The 17,240-nt window shown below is 64.8% G+C and overlaps 1 protein-coding gene across 1 annotated transcript; it reads right to left on the reverse strand.

Moving 5' to 3' along the window:
• Positions 1-2,269: 2,269 nt before the first annotated feature.
• Positions 2,270-16,834, reverse strand: VPS37C (VPS37C subunit of ESCRT-I). Its single transcript, XM_055142230.1, is given in 6 exon segments — positions 2,270-2,665; positions 2,667-3,052; positions 3,325-3,407; positions 3,888-4,059; positions 4,529-4,627; positions 16,583-16,834. Coding segments are annotated over 5 exon segments (978 nt in total). The 5' UTR covers positions 4,622-4,627; positions 16,583-16,834; the 3' UTR covers positions 2,270-2,421.
• Positions 16,835-17,240: the final 406 nt, after the last annotated feature.

The raw sequence follows: 17,240 nt of genomic DNA on the forward strand, positions 1-17,240 counted from the left end.
CTGACCAGGACAGTCACCGCAGCTGTCAGCTGAGCGCGGTTCTCTCCTCCGAGCTGCCTGGCCCTGGCCCTGGGGTTCCTGCGCCAATGAAGGCGTCCGCAGAAAGGCCAGGGAGGCTCACCCCGGCTCCCGTCAGGGGCTCTGACACTTGGAGTCTGCTCTGGGCCCAACGGGTCTGGCCCAGGGAACGGGGCACTTCCCTGGCTCAAACGGGGGCTTCAAAACAATGGGCTGGGGGTGGCCCAAAGGGTTGGTGGCGGGCTGGAGCGATAGCACAGCGGGGAGGGCGTTTGCCTTGCACGTGGCCGACCCGGGTTCGCTTCCCAGCATCCCATATGGTCCCCTGAGCACCGCCAGGGGTAATTCCTGAGTGCAGAGCCAGGAGTAACCCCTGTGCATCGCTGGGTGTGACCCAAAAAGCAAAAAAGAAAAAAAGGGCTGGGGGGGGGCAGGCTTCACACGCAGAAGACCTGCGTTTGATCTGGCACTGCACTGTCCCCTGAGTGCCCAGGAGAGACCCCAAGCATTGACCGGGAGCTGTCCCTTCACACAGCCAGCTGTGGCCCCAGATTCCAAACAAATCCTCGCGAGATGGACGGTGAGCTGGAGAGGGAGCGCGGGGTTAGGTGCTTTCCTTGCATGCAGCCAACAGGACTGCGAACCTTGGCATGGCACATGGCCGGTCATACCCCCAAGTGTGCATCCCCTACCCCCACACAAAAAAAAATTGTTGAGGACCCGGGAGGTAACACACACACACACACACTCCTCATAGCTGCCCTCCTGCTGGAAGCAAAAGGCGCCCTCCCAGGTCTCATAACCTGCAGGGATCAGGGGCAGTGAGTGAGGGGGCACGACCCGCTGATGCAGGGGCCTGCTGGGCCCCCAGTCCAGGGAGAAATTGAATGGAAGATTCCCCAACCCCTCACCCGGTCCTGGGTTCCGGATCGGCAGACAGGCTGTCGTTCCCCCGAGTGGCCAGCAGGGGGCGGGATTGCGCCGCTGCTGGAGCCAGATGGGGGGGGACAAGGCAGCGCGCCCTCTAGTGGAATCCTGTGGCGCTGCAGAGCTCACCGGCAGGCAGGCAGGAGAACCGCAAACCCAAAGTTCAGACATCTGAACATCTGATGTCGGAACCGGGCGGGGAGAGACCCAGACACCAGGCCTCTACGGGCGTGGGTCAAAGGGGCCTTTCAACAGGCCCACGCACCTGAGACTGGGAAAGAAACCCAGAAACTGCCTGGGCAGGCAGACACATGGCCAGTCCGAGAACTCATCCAGGTTTATTATGGCAATGAGTTACCTGGCCGCAGGGCCGCGGCGGGTCCAGGCGGGAAGGCTGGAACGGGTGGCGTCCGCGGGCGAGGTCTCGTGATAAATAACTTAGAGCAAGCGCGATCTCGGGAATGAACAGTGCGGAGCCAGCCAGGGGTGCCGACCGGGCGGGGGGCAGGCACCACCCACACAGTCTTTCCTCGTGGGACCCCCGCTCGCGGGCAGCCCTCACTGAGCACTGCAGAGTGGACATGTCAAGGCACATAGGACTTCCTCGGCGGCCGGCTCCACCTTGCCCTGGACCACCAGGTTCATGCTCCGTCGTTCACCCACTTGGGTCGGGCGAGGCCGCCTCCATGAGCCGACATGCACCACGGCCAGGGGGTTCGTGTCAAAGTCCCAGCGCCCCCCCCCTTGAATTCTGAAGAGGAGGGGGGGTGTGGGTAAAGGAGCGGCCCCGACGTGCAGAGGGTGTGGGAGAGCACCATTTGGGGACTCGCTGCCGGGGCATCTTCGTCTGGAGGGAGACGGAGGCAGGTGGCAGGGGTCTACATCCCAGGGGGGCCGAGGAGGAAGATGGGGGGGTCGCAGGGGGGGGTCGAGATTCAAGGCACTGGAGGAGTGGACAGGTTGGAGCAGGGTCACCTCAGAAGGGGTAGGTGGGGGCAGATGGCCTGGCTTCTCCTGAGCAGGGTGTGGGCACAGGGTCCCCGCTAGGGTGGTTCTCCGCCCAACCGGCGGGTGCGAGGCAGCCCCCCAGGTTTTGTAGAGAGTGCAGGTAAAGGCTGGGGTGCCCCCCTCCTGCCCGGCTGGTGGCCTGTAGGGGACCAACCACATCTAGGCCCCTGGGCGGCCACAGGGGGGCCACACGGAGCTGGGCTGGGGCTCCTTAAGCCAGAGCCAGTCTCGGTGCACCGGGCGGTGGGGACCTCACCGGCACCCCAACGCTGGCGTCCACGGGAGGGAGGGGGCACGCCATCACCCGCCCCCTGCGCACCCGCAGGCACCAGAGAGGTAGGAAGGACGCTGTCTCGCACCACTGAGTGAGAGACCCGGCACTGGAAGGGGGGCTCCCGGGACCCTCTCCCTCGGCCCCCGGAACCCACGTGCACGCGAGCCCCAGCCGCAGGCTGCAAGCGGGCCGGGCTAGTACCCGTGCCAGGCGGGGCCCTGGGGCGGGGGGAAGCCGTAGGGGGGGGCGGGGCCCACCGGGTAGGGGGGCCGCGGGGGCCCCACGGGCGGGGGCTGTGTGGGGTAGGGGGGCTGTGTGGGGTACGGGGCTCTTCCTCCGGGCACGGCGTAGGGGAGCTGCTGCGGGTACCCGGAGCTGCTGGGCCGGCCCCCTGCCACGGGGTAGCCTGGGCCCGCGGCGCCGGGCGGGGCGCGCGGGGGGCGACCAGAAGGCGGGGGCCGCGGCGGGGGTCGGCGCGGGGAAGGGCGCGGGGAAGGGCGCGGGCGGGAGCGCGCCGCGCGCCGTGGGCCCCACGGGCAGGCCGGGCGCCGGGCTGTAGGGCAGCGGGTAGGGGGGCACGGGCCGCGGCTCCTCGGGTGCCGGGGGCGTGGCGGAGGGCTCGGGGCGCGGCGGGGTGGGCGGCGGCAGCGGCGGCGGCGGGCGCGGGGGCGTCGCGTCCGCCTTGGGCCGCGCGGGCGCGCGCATCGCCTCCTGCAGCTTCTCCACGCGCACACGGCGCAGGTGGGACAGCACGCGCAGCGCCGAGAAGGTCTCCAGGAACGTGTCCAGGGGCACCTCGCCCTCCAGGAACTTCTCGGCCACGGCCTGGAAGGCAGATGGGGGCGGGCAGTGACTCCGGGGGTCCCGGGGTCCAGGCCTGCCTCGCCCTCCCCCACTGCCTCTGGGGTAGGGGGGCTTTGTCTTTCGGCCAGTGAGCACTGCCGTGCGGAGGTGGCCCGCTGTCCACCCCCACCCCCAGGCCACGCACGGCAGGTCACCAGCTGCTCCCATCCATCCAGGCCAGCCGGGAACGGGGCCAGAGTCAGGGGCCGAGGGGCACCACGGCCGTGCCCGCGCGGGGCGGCGCCCGGCCTCACCTCCGACTCCTCTTCCACCTTCAGGCCTTCAACCTGCAGCAGGTCAAGCAGGGTGCCCAGCTGCAGCGCCGAGGAGAACTTCTCTGGAGGGAAGGGCAAAGAGTCAGTGGCCCCGGGCTCCCGAGGTCACCTTCCCCGGCGGGCCCGGGGAGGGGGGAGGGGCGGTCCAGCACTGTAAGATGCCCCCCTGCTCGCCCGACAGGGATGGGGGCGCTGGGATGGATTCGATGCGAGGAGGCAGGCTGCCCCTCACCCCGACACCCCGCGGCCAGGACCCCGCCACGGAGCCCGGAGCCCGGGCTGAGCAGAGGCCGGGTGGCCGGCGCGGCACAGGGCCAGGCTCCAAACCTCAAGGCCTACCCACCAGCTCGGGCCCCTGCCCCGCGCTCCCTCCCGCCCCCACCCCATGGCTGGCGGGAAAGGGTTTAGATGGGGGTTGGGGGGGTGGAGTTCGTGACCCTCAGTGCCACTGGCCTGTCCGGTACAGGGCGGGGGAGCTGCTCCTGCCCCCCAGGCCGGGGCTGGGGTGGCCGTGAGGGGCAGAGCCCTGCCCCCTGGCCTACCCAGCTTGGCCCGGTGCTCCTGGCACCGCTCCACCAGCTGCCGCAGCTCCTGGTACTTGTCGGAGAGGCTGGCGCGGCTGACCTCCAGGGGGCCCTGGAACTCCAGGTTCTGCTCGGCCAGGCTGCGGTTGGTGGCCAGCGCCATCTCCCGCTCCAGCTGCAGGTCCTGGACCTGGAGGGCAGAGACGGCGCCGTCAGCCCCGCCCCGGGACGCCGGGGCCACGGGCACCAAGGCATGGTGAGTTAGCGCGGACCCCCCAGGACACCCTCCACGCCGTGGTGCCAGGGCAGTGACGTGGCACCCGGAGGGCGCAGTCCATGGACAGCTTGCCCACAGCCAGAGGACAAACCAGGCCCCTTGGGGGGGTGTCCAGGGCTGCAGGGAGGGGCCCCCGAGTCACCTGGGAAAGCTAGGGGCTTCCAGGAGGGAAGGGGCCCAAACGCCTGCGCCCGAGTCGCCGAGATTCAGGGCTGACTCGGAGGTGGACGCAGGTGACTCTGGGGCGGGACAGTCGGGCCCAGGCCTGGAGACCAGACTTGTCCCCGCCTCGGGGCCATGGGCATGTCCTGCAGAGGTGGGCTGAGGACCAACAGAGAGGGAGCGTGCCCCCCCCCAGCCCAGCCCAGCCAGCCCCGCTCACCTCGGGGGCCTCCTGGGCCAGCCGGTCGATGGCCTCGGGGTCACTCTGCATCTCCTCCAGCTCCTCCAGGGTCTTGTCCCTGAGCGTCTCCATCGCTACCTGGGGACAGTGACAGCCATTGGACAGTGACCAGAGACCCTCTACCAGGCAAATCAGAGGGGGTTTTTTTCTTTTTTGTTTTGTTTTTTTTGGGGGGCCCACACCTGGTGATGCTCGGGGGCTCCTCCTGGCTCTGCACTCAGGGATGACTCCCGGTGGCCCTCAGGGGACCATACGGGGGCCGGGGACGGAGCCCGGGCTGGCCGCGTGCCAGGCCGGTGCCCTGCTGTACAGCTACTGCTCCAGCCTTCCGAGGTGGAGGTGCTGCTGGTGATGCCACCCTCAAAGAAGGCCCTAGCGGGGCTGGGGTCCCCCCACCAGACCACCAGGAGCAGGATGGGAGGACCCCGGCAGCCAGAGGCCAATCGTACACCCCCCCCGGGGGGGCTGGATGTGGTTCCCTGAGGAGCAGGCAGACGGCGGGAGCAGAGGGGAGGCACTAGGGGTCCATGGCCCAGGGCCCCGCTGTAGCCCACCCCCAGCGCCAGCCTGCTTCCATCGGAACCAGAAACTCTCCCGGGAGCCAGGGGCAGCCTGGCCTTGCCCACTCACGGCGGTGGACCCCGGACTCCTGACTGCAGCCCCCCTCCCCGCACGCCCCCACATGGACGGTCAGCTTCAGGTCCTCAGGGAGCTGAGGGACAAGATCCCCAAGGTGACCCACAGGTGAGCAGGAGCCAAGATGGACAGGCCCACGCAGGAGAGCTGGCGACGGGGGACAGAGCGGTCACAGGCAGACCCCCGGAGGGAACCTCAGGGCCGGGGAAGCACCTGCAAAGCTGACCCGCCATTCCCTGCGCCGGGGGGCTCCGCCTCGCCTCCTGCCCACCTCCCTGGCACCCACACAGAGAGAGGGACCCAGCCCCCAGCAGCCCCAGGGGACAGCCGTGAGGGCAGAGGTGCCCTTCACCAGAGCTGTCCCACTCTGGCCTGACCTGAGACGGGAGGGACATCCCGGTCACAGAGGTGAAGGGAGGGGTGGAGAGTGGATACCGGCTGTGTGCGAGAGGCAGGGATGGACCCCGAGTCCCCCTCGGTCCCCGAGAACACAACAGCACGGTCACGAGTTAGCCCCTGGGTCCCACCAGGAATGGCCCAAAATTTAAAAAAAAAAAAAAAATTTTTTTTTAAAGGGCTATTTAGCTATTAAGGCTCCTTTACATGCCGCAAAGTGTCCTGATGATAAGACAACAAATTTGGACTCAGATTGTGGTCCTGCTAAGGTCTGATAAGTGACCTGATTCCTATCTGTGATCTGCTCCTGCCAGAATGCAGCCCAGGCCTGACCTGGGGGTGGGGGGACAGGAATGCCAGGCTCTGGGTGTGCCCCTCAGCCCGGGGCATGTCCCCGGGAAGGTTAGGTGTGCCCCGGCCCCGCCCAGAGTCCAGGCCTCTGACCCCGGGCCACAACCGCCCAGACAATCACTCTCTAGCAGGGGGGTGACGGCCCCACGCAGGGCGGCCCGAGGCGGCTAGGACATCACCTCACACAACTTTCTTGCCTTTGGTTGGGGGTTGCGGTGGTAAGGGGGATGGAGCCCAGGATCTCCCCATGGGCGAGGTGGGGCGCCCCGGCCTCTCCTGCCAAACTGCACCCTGACCCCAGACTCTCCCAGCTGCTGACGGCGCAGGGGTGGGCGGGAAGGGCAAAGGTCCCCAGCCTGGCCTGGCGCTCTCCCTGCGCTCTGGCCACGCCGCCCCCAATGCTGAGAACCCCCGGTGTAGAGTGGGGTGATGGGGGGTGGGGGAGGAGAACAGCAGGGCCGCAGCCCCCCAGGCACGGGAGGAAGCCGGCAGGCGGCAACCAGTGGGCCCACAGGCCTGGCGCCTTCCGGAGCCCCGACACCCAGCGGGAGGCTGGCACAGACCCGGGGGTCCCAGGCCCTGCTGCTTCGCCAGCCGTGTGACTCGGACATGGCATGGTCGCTGGGTGTCCCCCAGAAGCGGGTTGGTGCGGCAGCAAAGGGCTGGGAAGGGCTGGGAAGGGCAGAGCCAGAGCCAGCCGCCCACGGAGGGGTGCCCGCTGGGCTCCCCCTTCCGCTCTCCCCCCACTTCTACTGTCTTAAGCCCACCCGCTGATCCCTTGCTGAACCGGGCCCGAGAGACTACAGAATGGGGGGCGGTATTAGCCTCGTGCCCAGCCCCAGCGCCAGCCCTGGGCCCCCCAGCACTGCCGGGTGCAGCCCTGAAGCCCACCGGCACGGCTGGGGTGGCCCTGGAGGTGCCCCCGGCGCCCAGGCCCCCAGCAGCTCCGCAATAAGCTGCCGGGCGGACACTGGGCGGAGAATCTCAGGGAATGGCCCTGGCCCCCGAGCACTGTCTGAGCATGAGGAAGACCCCAGATCCCACCCGGGACTGCTGGCAGGATGGGCGGGGAGGAAGGAGCAGGGCCTCCCCCCAACCCCCACCCCCTGAGGGTGCCCGCGACCAGGGTAGCTCCGTCCCAGCCTCCTCACCCTCCCGTTTCCACACCGACACAGTCCAAAGGGGCAGAGAACACTCACGCGGGGGCCAGGCCTAAGGCACAGCAGGAAGCATCCCCCTGGCAGACAGCCGAGCTGGGTTTCACCCCTGCACCCCTGGTGATCCCTGGAGCACCGCCAGGAGTAACCCTTGAGCACAGAGCCAGGAGCAACCCCCTGAGGACCCCCGAGTATGGCCCAAAGATGAAAGAAAGAAAGAAAGAAAGAAAGAAAGAAAGAAAGAAAGAAAGAAAGAAAGAAAGAAAGAAAGAAAGAAAGAAAGAAAGGAAGGAAGGAAGGAAGAAAGAGAGAGAAAGAGAGAAAGAGAGAAAGAAAGAGAAAGAAAAAAGGAAAGAAAGAAAGAAAGAAAGAAAGAAAGAAAGAAAGAAAGAAAGAAAGAAAGAAAGAAAGAAAGAAGAGAGAAGAGAGAGAGAAAGAAAAAGAGAAAGAAAGAGAAAGAAAAAGGAAGGAAGGAAGGAAGGAAGGAAGGAAGGAAGGAAGGAAGGAAGGAAGGAAGGAAGGAAGGAAGGAAGGAAGGAAGGGAGGAAGGGAGGGAGGGAGGGAGGGAGGGAGGGAGGGAGGGAGGGAGGGAGGGAGGGAGGGAGGGAGGAAGGAAGGAAAAACACTCATGCACATGTCCCATGCAGGGGCGCCCAGCCCCTCCTTGAGACGAAAGCTGGGGCAGGGGCGGGGGTCACAGACCCCACCGACGAGGAGGCGGGTCAAGTGTCAGAGCCACTTTACCTCAGGTCTGTGTGGGGTGGACCACCAGGAATCAGAGGTGGGGTCCCAGGGGCCCCCAGGCCCCTGCAGAGACCCCTCCAGCCTCCAGTGTGGCCTGCAGCTCCTCACTCCACACCCCTGCATCACTCCCTCACCACCCTGCCCCAAGCCTGAGGCAGTTTTCAGTGGCCCTGGGGGGGTGCAGGGGGGGCAAAGGGGAGAGGAGGGGAGAGGAGGGGAAAGGAGGGGAGAGGAGGGGAGAGGACGGGAGAAGAGGGGGCACCATCCGGTTGATCTGGCCTTGATGGGGCGGGGAGCCTAACCAGGTCCTGCTCAGGAGCTCGGCCCGGGCGCTGGGGCCCAGAACACTTTCAAGTTGCATGAGAGTCTCTGCAAGGCTATGCACATTTGTACATGCACACATATGTATTCGTGTGACATGCATACATGTATACACAAGTGCGCACATGCACGCATGTGCATTCACATGCAGGCATATATATATGTAAAGCATGTGCACACACTTGCAAATGCATGCATGCATGCCTGCCCACATAAACACATTCGCACATACTCGGGTACGGATACGCTCACTTGATTATGAACAATGTGCGCACACATGTGTATGCATGTACAAGCATGCATACACAGACGGAAGACAAAGTGTTGCGTTTCTAAGCACAAGGGCATTCAGATCAGACCGAGGGGGGCCAGGCCCGAGTTTCTGGTGCCCCTCACCCCTGGACAGCCCCTGGCTGCCGCCCCCTGCAGGGTGCCCTGCTGCCCGCAGCTCTGTGCTCATCACCTGAGACCCGGTTCAGACGCCCTGGACCTCAGCTTTCTTGTCCAGAAAATGGGCACCTCGATGCGAGTCCCGCGTCGGGGGTCCCGCCCGCCAGCTGAGGAAGCAGGCCCGAGAGGACTCCGCAAGCCCTCAGGCACGGACCAGTTGGCCGCTCTGCCCCTGGGGGGGAGGGGATGGCGCTGTGTGAGACCAGAGGTCGGCACCCCTGGCAACTGTGTTCGAGGGGCACCACCACTCCCCGCCCGAGGCGCCCAGACGCCCACTTGCCGGGACCTTGTGCCTGAGGGCGGTGCCAGCTACAGGGACACACAGGCCGGGTTCCTGCAGATCTGAAGTTCCCGGATCCACTCACAGCCCAAGAGGCCGTTCCCACGGCAACCAGCCCCCTCCTGCCCTGCACACCCCACCCCACTCATCCTGATCTCCCTGACCCTGATCCTGCAGCTTAGCTGGGACGCCGCTGCCCGCCCCCTCCCCCCCACCGCTGCCCCCCTCTCAGCTGGCCCCGGGCGCTTAGACATGGTGGAGCAGCCCTAGGGAGAGTTTCCTTCCACAGGTAGGACAGGCGGCGAGAAGGGGGGCTTAGGCTCCTGCACCCGAGCCCCCCCCACCCCGACAGCGGCGCTAAGGCCGTGGGCAAACACTCAGCCCTTCTTGCTCTCCCCCATAAAACGGGCCCAACACGGGGCTCTGGGCAGGGCCGTGCGACCAGCCCTGGGGGTGCTGGGAAGGCCTCCGCATGTTCATGCACACACCTTGTCTGCTAGGGCGCCCAGGAGCCCGGCCACGTGCCAGCCAGGCACCCGGCCGCGCGCCCAACCATGTACCCAGACACACACCAGGCCACACGCCCAGCCACATGCCCTGCCACGTGCCCAGCTCCGAGGGGGGAGGGCCCGGGATAAGCAGGACCCAGAGGGAAGCCAACGGCGTGGCTTTCTGGAGCCAGCTCAAACCAGTCTTGACCAAGACCCTCCAGTGGGAGTGCCCTCCGTGGACGGGGATGGACGGGTACTACGGCCAGGGGGCGGGGGGCATCACATATGCCATCTATAGGGCACGCGTATGTACATTATGTGCAAACCTAGGAAGGTGGACACTGTGCATACAGCTACGGGGAACATATGTGACGTGTGTACCTCTATGGGGTGCACGTTACATACATGCCTCTATTACGCTCTATTATGGGGGGGAGGACACGGCGTTCTGAAGGATACTGTCGCCTTGCCATGAATAAAGGGCCATCAAAGGCACCTCGCGCCCCCTGAGCACTGCCATCTGAGCCCATCCCCAGAGGCAGGAAGGGGGTTCTGGGGAGCAGCCGCAGGCACCAAGCTCTGAGCTGTTCGAGGGGCTCCACACAGTGGGCGCAGTCACCCCCCCTTAGGTGACCGCCCCAGGCCCGCCCCAGGGTCCTCCTCCCCGGCCTGGCCACTCACTCTGGCTGCCCCAGGGGCTCTCGGGAAGGGCCCTGTCCAAGAGCACCTCCTCCCCTCTCCCCTCTCCCCAACCCCAGGACCCTCCCAGCAGCAGCCGCTGCCCTACCCTCCCGGTCAGGCCCAGGGCCAGCGCCAGGTCCCAGGGCCTGTGTCCGAGCCGCTCAGTGTGTCCAGGGGTCACGCGGCCACCTCCAGCGTCCCGGCACCTCATTTACTTAACGCCCACCTCCCCTCCCCTTTCCTGCCACCCCTCACACCAGGGGGTGCCCTGCCCTCCCCGCCCAGTGTCCCCTAGACACCCCCTCCCAGCCCAGTCCTGCCCCGCCACTCTCAGGGGTTCCCCCAGGCGTCCCTGCCGCAGAGGACATCAGGGGGTGCAGGGCAGCCCCCGCCGCCTCTCCCGGGCCCACCCTGCCCACACGGGTCAAACCCCTCAGCCATAGGCCCTGGAGCCCCCAAACTGGGGCAGCTGGCCTGCTGGGGAGCCGGACCAAGGCCCAAGGCTCCGGCGGAGAAGCAGCCCCGGCCCTCGGGCACCTGCTGGCCAGGGCACTCGGGCCGGTCACTTAATCTCTCCGTGGCTCGGCGTCCTCTACGAGAGAGGTCGCAGGGCCCGGACAGGCTGACGTGAGACTCGGGCCAAGGTTTTTCCCTCGGGGGCCGAGCTCCCCTCCGCCAGGCTCAGGGTGGGGTGGGGGTCTGCGGGCCACGCCTCATCAGCCACGTGGACGCAGCAGAGAGGCCGCCAGCTCCCTGAGACGGCAGCTCCCGGCGCTGGAGCCACAGCGGGCGGTGACAAGGGTCAAGGCGGTCCCTTGCCATCAGCCGGGGCCAGGAAGCGAATTCTTTTTGTTCTAGTTTCTGGGCCGCACCCCCCAAGCTCAGGGGTTACTCTTGGCTCCTAACTTAGGGATCATTCCAGGCAGGCTCGGGGGACCACCTGGGGGTGTCGGGAATCGAACCCAAGTCAGCCGCAGGCAAGGCAAGTGCCCCAGCCCCTGTGCCATGGCTCGAGTCCCCCAAGAAGCGGGCTGTTGCCCTCACTGACTGGGGCCATCCGAGGCTGGGGGGGTGGGCAGGGTGGAGGGAGAGAGGGAGGAAGGGAGAGAGAAAAGAAAAGTGCCCGTCACAGAGGGAGCACTTTGGGGGAGCTGGAGGGATGCAAGTGGGAAACCACTGACGCTGGGAACCGTGCACTGTGGGAGACAGGTGTTGAAACATTGTATCACAGAAACCCAATGATGAACCACTTTGTAACTGTGTATCTCACCGTGACTCAATTAAAAAATAATAATAATCAGAAAAAAATAAACTCATGCACCTCATGGTGGGGGGGGGGGGTCTGTCTGTCTGTCTGTCTGTGAGTGTTCTCAGAACTCACTCTCCAGGCGGACCTTCCCCCACTGGCCCCAGGCCACTCAGCCAAGACAGCTCCAGCCGCTCGGTCTTCTGAGCCCGGAACGCAAGCCCCGTCCGTTCCCAGTCCCGTGGCCCCGCAGCTCGCAGAAGGTGAGGCGGGACCCCTCCGGGACCCCCAGCACAGCCTCCCTCTCTGCTCCTGCCGGTCCCCGTCTCAGAATCCTGTCCTCCACCCACTGACAGTGCTCACGGCCCAGTGTCTGCTTCCAGGCACCTCCCAGACCTCGAGCCGGCCACCCAGTGGGGTCCCAGACTCCGAGCCCGGCCCCCTGCCTACCGTGGGCCCCGGTCTCTGGGCCTCAGGACTGCCCAGCAGTCCTCGGATCTGAAAACCTTCTCCCACAAGCCCCGCCCTGTCACGCTCACATCCGCACCCCCCTTGCCACAGAACCATTTTTGCTTTTTTTTTTTCGGGGGGGGGAGCCACACCCACTGATGCTCAGGGGTTACTCCTGGCTCTGTACTCAGGACTTACTCCTGGCGGTGCTCAGGGAACCCTATGGGATGCTGGGAATCGAACCCGGGTCGACCGCATGCAAAGCAAACACCCTACCCGCTGTGCTGTTGCTCCAGCCAGAGAAATCCAGGGGAGTCAGGAGCCACTTGCACCATCTCTTCCCATTTCAACCAGGAGGTTATGTGTGTCAAAACGTCCTTCCTGCAAAGGCCTTGCAGGGACGAGGCCAGAAGCCACCACGCTTTGTTTTTTTTCCTCCTTCTTCTGACCTCCCCACCCAGAGCCAGAAGCCAGGATGGAACCCCCACTCCCGGAAGCCCGAGCTCCACCAGCAAACTCCGCCCCTGGAAAGATGCACTTCCTTGTGAATGATGAGCTACCGCTTGCTCTCTGGGGACACTCATCCGCTGGTGCCTGCTGGCGACCATGAGTCTCGCTGCTGGGAACGCAAAGCAAACCATGTACAGGTCAGCGTTCCGCGCCGGCTTCTTCGGGGCACGTGTGCGTAACTGGACCCCCAGCCCCAGAGGCTCGGCTTTGGGGTCTGAGAAACGGTCCCACCGACTGGCCCCAGCATCCTCGCCGGCATAGCCACTCGCCAGTGGCCAGCTCGTTCGCTCGGTGGGATTTGTCACGACTGTCGGCCCTGATGATGACCAGCGAGGGGAGCGGCCTTTGTGTCTCTTCCTGGGAGAAACGTCTAGTCACAGCTTTTACCCAGCCAAAAAGGAAGAAAGAAAGAAAAAAAAAAAAAAGATTGGGGGCTGGAGCAATAAAAACAGCAGGAAGGGCGTTTGCCTTGCACGTGGCCGACCGGGTTCAATCCCTGGCATCGCATTCGGTCCCCCAGCACCGCCAGGAGTGAGCCCTGAGCATTACCGGGTGTGACCCAAAAAGCCAAAAAGAAGAAAGGCCTTTTTCCTATTTGAATCAGGTTGCTCATTTGTTGTTGGGCTGCAGACACTCTTTAAATACTCCAATAACCAATACACACATATTATTTTAAAAAACAAAAACAAAAAAACAGGGTGCCAGAGAGACAGTACAGCAGGGTAGGGCGTTTGCCATGCATGAAGCTGACCCAGGTTCAATGGTTCAATCCCCAGCACCCCACATGGTCCCCAGTGTTCTGTCAGGAGTGTCCCTGAGCACTGACAGGTGTGGCCCAAAAACCGAAGCACAGAAGCTGGACTGGCTATACCAGTAAGACACGGTGACTTCAGAGCTACGACGATGGCACAATCAAAAAGATCCACTCGTCAGAGGAACGGAACCCTCCAGAATGTTTCACGGACTTCATCAGAGAGCTGTAATGAAGCCAAATCTGATCAAGAAGAAATGGGGGGAACCCCATCGACGAGTTTCAGCGCCCCTCTCTCTCTGAATAACTCGGAGAAACGGGCAGAAGAGCAGTGGAAGCAGAGAGCCTGGGGAGAGGGTCCCCGACTGGACTCCACTGAGGGTTAAGAACACCCCCGGGGGGGGTGGAGCGATAGCACAGCGGGTAGGGCGTTTGCCTTGCACGCAGCTGACCCGGGTTCGATTCCCAGCATCCCTTATGGTCCTCTGAGCACTGCCAGGAGTAATTCCTGAGTGCAGAGCCAGGAGTAACCCCTGTGCATCGCCAGGTGTGACCCAAAATGAAAAAAAAAATAAAGAAATAAAGAACAACCCCCACCCACCCACCCCCCTCTGCCCAAGGCCTGACATCCCAGCCCCAGAACCACACAAAGTGCAGCCTCCTGCAGAAACGGAATTAGAAATCGGTGCTGGCTGGGCAGGAGACCAGAGCACTAGCCCGGCCTCCCTTCACTCGGAGTCACGTGCGGGAATCCCACAGGGAAGTCCCACGGAGGGGGGAAGAGGGGGGCCTGGAGTCCTCGCCGTGCTCCGTGCTCCATGTGCCCGGCCGGGGCCATGAGTCAGGCTCTCCGTGGGGGAGCCGCTCCTCTCCCCGCCCAGCCCCGGGGCTCCGCTGCTCGCTGGTCAGCTAATTCATGACCAACCTGTTTGTCAGTGCTCGGCAAAAGCAGATAAAGGGAGAAGATGCGTGGAGGGAGCACCTGCTGAGCCCACGTGCCTTTTCAGGGTGCCCCCCCCAAAACCTCAGGGGCTGTGGGCAGGACAAGAAGAGATCTCGGCCCCGGGGCCACGGGCCAGAACCTTCTGCCAACTCCAGACGGAGCGCAGAAACTCACAGAGTTTCCCAACCCGGATGCCAGCCTCACTGAACCCGTTGTGTCAGCCTGGAAACCCCCTCAAAGACAGGCCCCAGCGTCCAGAGATGATTCACACGGCCACTTAGCCCAGTGGGCTGCCTAGCCCGGGGGTAGCAGCAGACTAACCAGCAACACTTCGGAGAAGTGCCCAGAGCAAGCGCGAGGGGAGGGGGAGGGGGGAGCAGAGCAAGGGTGCAGCGGGAAGAGTGCTGGTCCTGCCAGCAGGTCCGGTTCAATCCCCGGCATCCCATCGGATCCCGCCACAACTGATCCCTGAGCCAGGAATAGGCCCTGAGCCAGGAATAGGCCCTGAGCACTGCGGAACGTGGCCCAAATAAATAAATGAAAATCATCCCACTGGCAGGCACAGCGCGCTTGAGCTCCGCAGAGCCAGTGCCTCCTGCACCTGCCCGCTGTGAGGCTCTGCAGGGCACTTGCTTAAAATGCAGCTTCCGCGGGTCGGGCTCGTGCCTTGCACGGAGCAGCGGTTTGATCCCCGCCACCCCGTTGGGTCCCTCCCCCCCCGCCCCGAGCACACCAAGAGTGACCCCTGAGCACAGGGCCAGGAGTAAGCCCTGAGCACCGCTGGGTGTGGCCCCAAACCAAATCACTGTCACTGTCATCCCGTTGCTCATCGATTTGTTCGAGCGGGCACCAGTAACGTCTCTCATTGAGAGACTTATTGTTACTGTTTTTGGCATATCCAATACGCCACGGGGAGCTTGCCAGGCTCTGCCGTGCAGGCACGATACTCTCGGTAGCTTGCCGGGCTCTCCAAGAGGGGCGGAGGAATCGAACCCGGGTCGGCCGCGTGAAAGGCGAACGCCCAACCGCTGTGCTATCGCTCCAGCCCAAACCAAATACATGAAATAAAATCGGAGCTTCCAGAGCTAGAGGGATAGTACAGTGGGTAGGGCATATGCCTTGCACATGGCTGACCCGGGTTCAATTCCTGGCATCCCAGATGGTCCCGTGAGCACCCCCAGGAGTAACCCCTGAACACAGCTGGGTGTGGCCAGAAACCCTAAATAAATAAATAAAATGCAGGCGCCTGAAATCAAAGACAGTACGGTGGGCCGTGGGAAAGACACTTGCCTTGCAGGCGCTGACTCAGACTCAACCCCTGGTGCCCCGTAAGGCACCCCCCACCCCATGCCCAGCCGCCAGGAGTGATGGCTCAGTATTGCCCTAAGAAAAACCAAATAAAATTCATTTTCCTGGGCTCCCGCTCCAGTCTGCTCAAGTCCCTCCTAGCAAACATCACACGGACGGTTCCATCTCCCGCTGGGGGACGTCCATGCGCTCTGAATCGAGACTGGTGGGGGCTAAAACAATCCCAACTGGCTGGCAGTGATCTGGATGCCTCTAGGAGACGTTTTCTGCTACATGGGATCACCAACTTCCTGGATGTGTTCTTGGGATTCCGCGCGTTCATAGGGCCCAGGAACTGGCTAAGAAGGTTGAGCTCAATCAAGTTCCTGTATCACTGTCATCCCGTTATTTGTGGATTTATTCGAGCGGGCACCAGTAACGTCTCTATTCCGCTCAGCCCTGATATTTGGCCAAGGCACCAGGTCAGACTGAGGGAACGTTGAGGGGTGGGGGAGCAGGACTCTTCTGGGCCCTTTGCTGAGGGGGGTTTACTCTCAGGACCCCAGCCGCGATGCCCACTCCCATCCAGAACCTGGGCAGTAGGACAGCAGCGGGGTGGAAACAGCCAGAAACTCGCCTCGCCACACCCCTCCAGCAGCTCAGCAGCTAGGAAAGTAGAACCACAGCGGGGGGCCGTGCACCAGAAAGCACGGGGCGTCCAGGGAAGTGACAGCCGGCCACCCAACAGCCAAAAAGTACACGGGGAAGCGTGTGCAAAGTTTCCGGAGCCAAAGTGGACACTTTTGCTGCTAGGGGCGGGGGTGACAGTTAACTCACACTAGAGCCCCCAGGGCCCCCTTCCCCTCCACGACCACATGCACACAGCCCAGATCTCTCCCGGACAGGTACGGGATGCAGGGCGGTCCTGCAATCAGCCTCACCCTCTCCAAGCCCGGGGGTGGGGCGTGAGGTGCCCCCCGGCCCCCCGCCCACCCCACGGTGCCCGCTGGCAGCCAGCCCCGCTCGCTCTCGGGCCTGTGTCCGTGCCCGGGCACCGCGGGCCGTCCACGCTCCGGTCCCCAGACCTGGGAGCAGCCCCGTGGGGGGGGACCCAAACCCGCGAAGGCTGGAGCAGGGCGGGCGGGGCTGGGGCGGGGCCGCCCCCTGCGCTCCCCCCCCTCCCCGCCTCCCCCCGCCAGGGGCAGGGGCGCCGGCCGGCCCCGGGCGGGAGTCACGCGACGCTCGCGCCCAATCACCGGGCTCCGCCGGGGAAGGGCGGGGGGCGCGCCGCGGGCCCGGCCGGCGCCACTACCCCGGCCAGTGCCCGGGCCCCGCTCACCTGCCGGGGCCGCCGCCGCCGCCGCCGCCGCCGCCACGGAGTCCGCCGCGGCCCGCGCCACACTTCCGGGGTCCGCGAGGCCCGCCCCTGCCCGCCGGATGTGACACTCGCCAACGTCCGGGCGCCGGGACAGCGCGACGCCCGCCGCCCGCGAGCCCCGGGGTCGCCACGACGGCGGCCCCGCCACGCGGCGACCCGGACCCCCGCCCACGGGCGTGCCCGCGAGACCCCCGCCGCGCGCCCCGACGCCCAGCCACGCCCCCGGGCCTCTGGTCACGCCCCTGAGCCTCTGGTCACGCCCCCGAGCGTCTGGCCACGCCCCGGTCCTCTGGCCACGCCCACTGGGCGGGGTCGCGCCCGGGCCTGCGCAGGTCGCCCCGCTTGTGTCCAGACGGGCAAGGTGCGCGGCTTATTCCAGGTTTCGTCTAGGTTACGGCCCCCGGGAAGAACCCAGTGGAATGCCCCTGTGGAGCACACGCTCACTCCCATGGCACACTGGCCTCTCCCCAGACTGCAGTGGACTGCAGTGTCCCTTGGCTAGCTCCAGTCCTGCCGGCCGGGCTGGGTCCTCCACGTCTCTCCTCTGTGGCCCCCAAGACGTTCCAAGGGGCCACAGGGGGAAGTCGTGTCAATGCGGGGGCACCTCGAGATGAGGGGA

The sequence above is a fragment of the Sorex araneus genome, chromosome 6, assembly GCF_027595985.1.
Source record: "Sorex araneus isolate mSorAra2 chromosome 6, mSorAra2.pri, whole genome shotgun sequence".
NCBI classification, from domain to species: domain Eukaryota; kingdom Metazoa; phylum Chordata; class Mammalia; order Eulipotyphla; family Soricidae; genus Sorex; species Sorex araneus.